The following is a 3,012-nucleotide window of genomic DNA, read 5'->3' on the forward strand; positions in this document are numbered from 1 at the left end:
ATTCTGTAATACTGGCAGAAGAAGTGTAACTGAAACATCGAAAAATTCTTATTGGAAAATTGCAACAAAACAATATTTGGCGAAGCAGAACTACAGATGAGTACGAGTAGTATAGAAAAGTAGTAARAGCAAAAGAAATAGAATGAAAATTTGAATTGTAACTGATAGCTAAGTCATTATCTTTCTCATTTTTCTTGACATTCTTAAGATTTYGAAAGTTTATTTTGATTGCTTGTAAGCAACACAGAAGATGAAAATTTGAGTGGTGAAATTTTGTATACGAGAGAGCTTTATACTTTGATAGCTGAGGTGAATTGTTAAAGCAGTATAAGCCTTATGCACAATTGAGAAAGCAAAATCGACCTAATAAGTTGCTGTATGATTTAATTAAACTACTTTTATGCGAATAAGACAAATTATTTTATAACTAGTTTTGATATGCTAGCGCAGGCATTGAAATCTGAGTTTAATATTACAGTGTCGTCCATCGAGGTTCACCGTATGCTGCGAAATGGTCGAAAGCGTAACAATGAAGATTATAAAGAGTATCTTTATAGTYTCATGGAGTTRGGTAAGGCAATTAAACTTGACGATATGAGTTTAATTGAATATTTCGTAGAGGGTATTCCTGATTCACGACAAAACAAAATCAACCTTTATCAGGCAAAAACCATACCAGAGTTGAAAGAGCAAATACGTGTGTATGAGAAAGTGCGATCTGGCCAGCAAGTGACCAGCTCAAGCTTAAATCAAACAACTCCCACATCAGTAACGACAGCTTATCAGGACTCAGAGAAAGGAAAAGTTAAACGATGCTTTAAGTGTGATAATGTTTCTCATATAGCAAAAGATTGTAATCAGGCACAGCCTAAATGTTTTAAGTGTGGGCAACCAGATCATCGTGCGGCCGATTGTCGAGATAAACAAGCTTCAGAGAAAACCGAGAAAGGTAGTGTAAATACATTGGAAGAGGACCTAGTCCCAAAAGTTAGCAAAATTGGTAGGTGCATTTTCAAGGAATTGACATGCAAGGGTGTAACCTTTTCGGCATTAATCGATACCGGTTGTGACCTTTGTTTAATACGTAACGACATCTTGCTCATGTTGGGAAAATATATTGAATTGAATAACGATTAGCGTCGGCTAAGAGGTATTAGTGGTAGTATCCTTGATACTGTAAGTAGTTTTACCATTCCAGTTCATGTTGATAATTTGCAACTTGAAGCTACATTCCACGCTGTGCGTGAACGTGATATGCATTACTCAGCAATAGTCGGTAATAGTATACTGAAATATGTGAACTTGATTGTATCGGAAGATTTGGCGGAATTCAAGCCAAAGACGATTAAAGATGAGGTAGATAGTACATCACAAAGCATTACTACGTTAACAAATTCTGATTTACGCAATAGGGAATTAGTGGACGCAACGAAACAGCAGAAGGTTGATGTGCTAGAAGAATTCAAGATTTGTGTTGTACAGTGGAAAAATGTGACGTTAGTGAGCCGGAAGTTGACTTGTCACATTTGCAGGTAAACAATGCGAACAGGGTCAAAGAGTTGATTATCCGTTATAAGCCAAAAAAGACGGGGGAATCTCCAATTGAAATGGAAATTTTATTGACGGATGATATTCTAATTTATGAACGGCCTAGGCGCATGTCATACGCTGACAAAAAAGTCGTCGATGAGCAGGTAGCGAAATTGTTGGAAGAGGGGATCGTTCAGCGTAGTTCGTCAGAATATGCGTCGGCTATTGTGCTAGTGTCTAAGAAGGAGGCCTGTTGCGACTACAGGCGGTTAAATACTAAGATCGTACGAGATAATTTTCCGATGTACCTATTAGACGATGTWATTGAAAGATTACAGGGAGCTAAAATTTTTACGACTCTGGATTTAGCTAACGAGTTTTTCCATGTTCCAGTTGMGAGGAGCTCAAGGAAATATACAGCTTTCATCACACATAACGATCAGTTTGAATTTTTTTATGTTCCGTTTGGAATCTCAAACTCGCCTGCTGTATTTTCGCGTTTTGTATTTGCTGTTTTAAGAGACATGATCCAGGATGGAACAGTTGTGGGCTACATGGATGACCTCATTATTCCCGCTAAGGATTTGAATAAGGGCGTCMAAAAGCTGGAACGTGTTCTAAGTAGAGCGTCGGAGTACAACCTAAAAATAAAGTGGAACAAGTGTAGGATTCTCGTGCGTAGAGTCGACTTTTTAGGGTATATTTTAGAGAACGGTACCATAGCACCGTCGGAAGCAAAAACTCAAGCCTGGGCGAAATTTCCTATGCCACACGATAAGAAGTCGTTACACCGCGTTCTCGGTTTGACATCTTATTTCCGAAGGATTATACAAGGTTACGTAGTGGTAGCGAAACCACTTACTGACCTTTTGAGGAAAGATTCAAAATTCGAAGTGGGGGACGAGAGCTGACTGCCTTCCAGCAGTTAAAAATGGCTCTGATGAAAGCCCCTGTTTTAAAGCTATACGAYCCTAAAGCAATCACTGAAGTTCTTCTCTATGATAGACGTTCTCTGCTATGAGCTGTCACTTCAACCGTTTGACAGCGCAGTTTTCATTTCTATGAATGTTTCGAAGAGGCAACATATCCCATTTTCACATATCCCGACGGCATTTTCATTTCGGTAATATGAAATTTAGAGGAGCGAGTATTAAGACGGTTGTGTTATATTATAAAAATAAAGCACATTTTCAAAATAACATTTTTCCAAAAAACATTGTTAATTTATGGAAAAATTATGCAAATTGGGTTGGGAATGAGCGATGTCTTAAATTTAATAAACTTATGCAAGCATAAATCCAAATGTCATTGCTCATTTGAAAGTCCAAAAATATGAATTCCTATTTTTCTCAGAAATACGTTTGTAAAMAAGGATCTTTCTCTTCTTTATTTTCTATACAAAAAATTTAAATAGGTCAAGAGCTCATAACATGCGCTGCATACCCCATAGATAAATTGATCAGAATCTCTTTTCTTGCTCTC

The 3,012-nt window shown here is 37.4% G+C and overlaps 1 protein-coding gene across 1 annotated transcript in view; it reads right to left on the bottom strand.

The window, feature by feature from the left end:
- Nucleotides 1-2,147: 2,147 nt before the first annotated feature.
- Nucleotides 2,148-3,012, bottom strand: part of LOC108978525 — a 17,652-nt gene continuing 16,787 nt past the window's right edge. The window contains exon 3 of the mRNA XM_018948858.1: nt 2,148-2,171. Within this exon, the coding sequence (XP_018804403.1) occupies nt 2,148-2,171 (24 nt within the window). The remainder of the gene's footprint in view (nt 2,172-3,012) is intronic.

This window comes from Bactrocera latifrons, unplaced genomic scaffold, assembly GCF_001853355.1.
Source record: "Bactrocera latifrons isolate USDA-ARS-PBARC rearing strain unplaced genomic scaffold, ASM185335v1 scaffold_1230, whole genome shotgun sequence".
NCBI lineage: Eukaryota > Metazoa > Arthropoda > Insecta > Diptera > Tephritidae > Bactrocera > Bactrocera latifrons.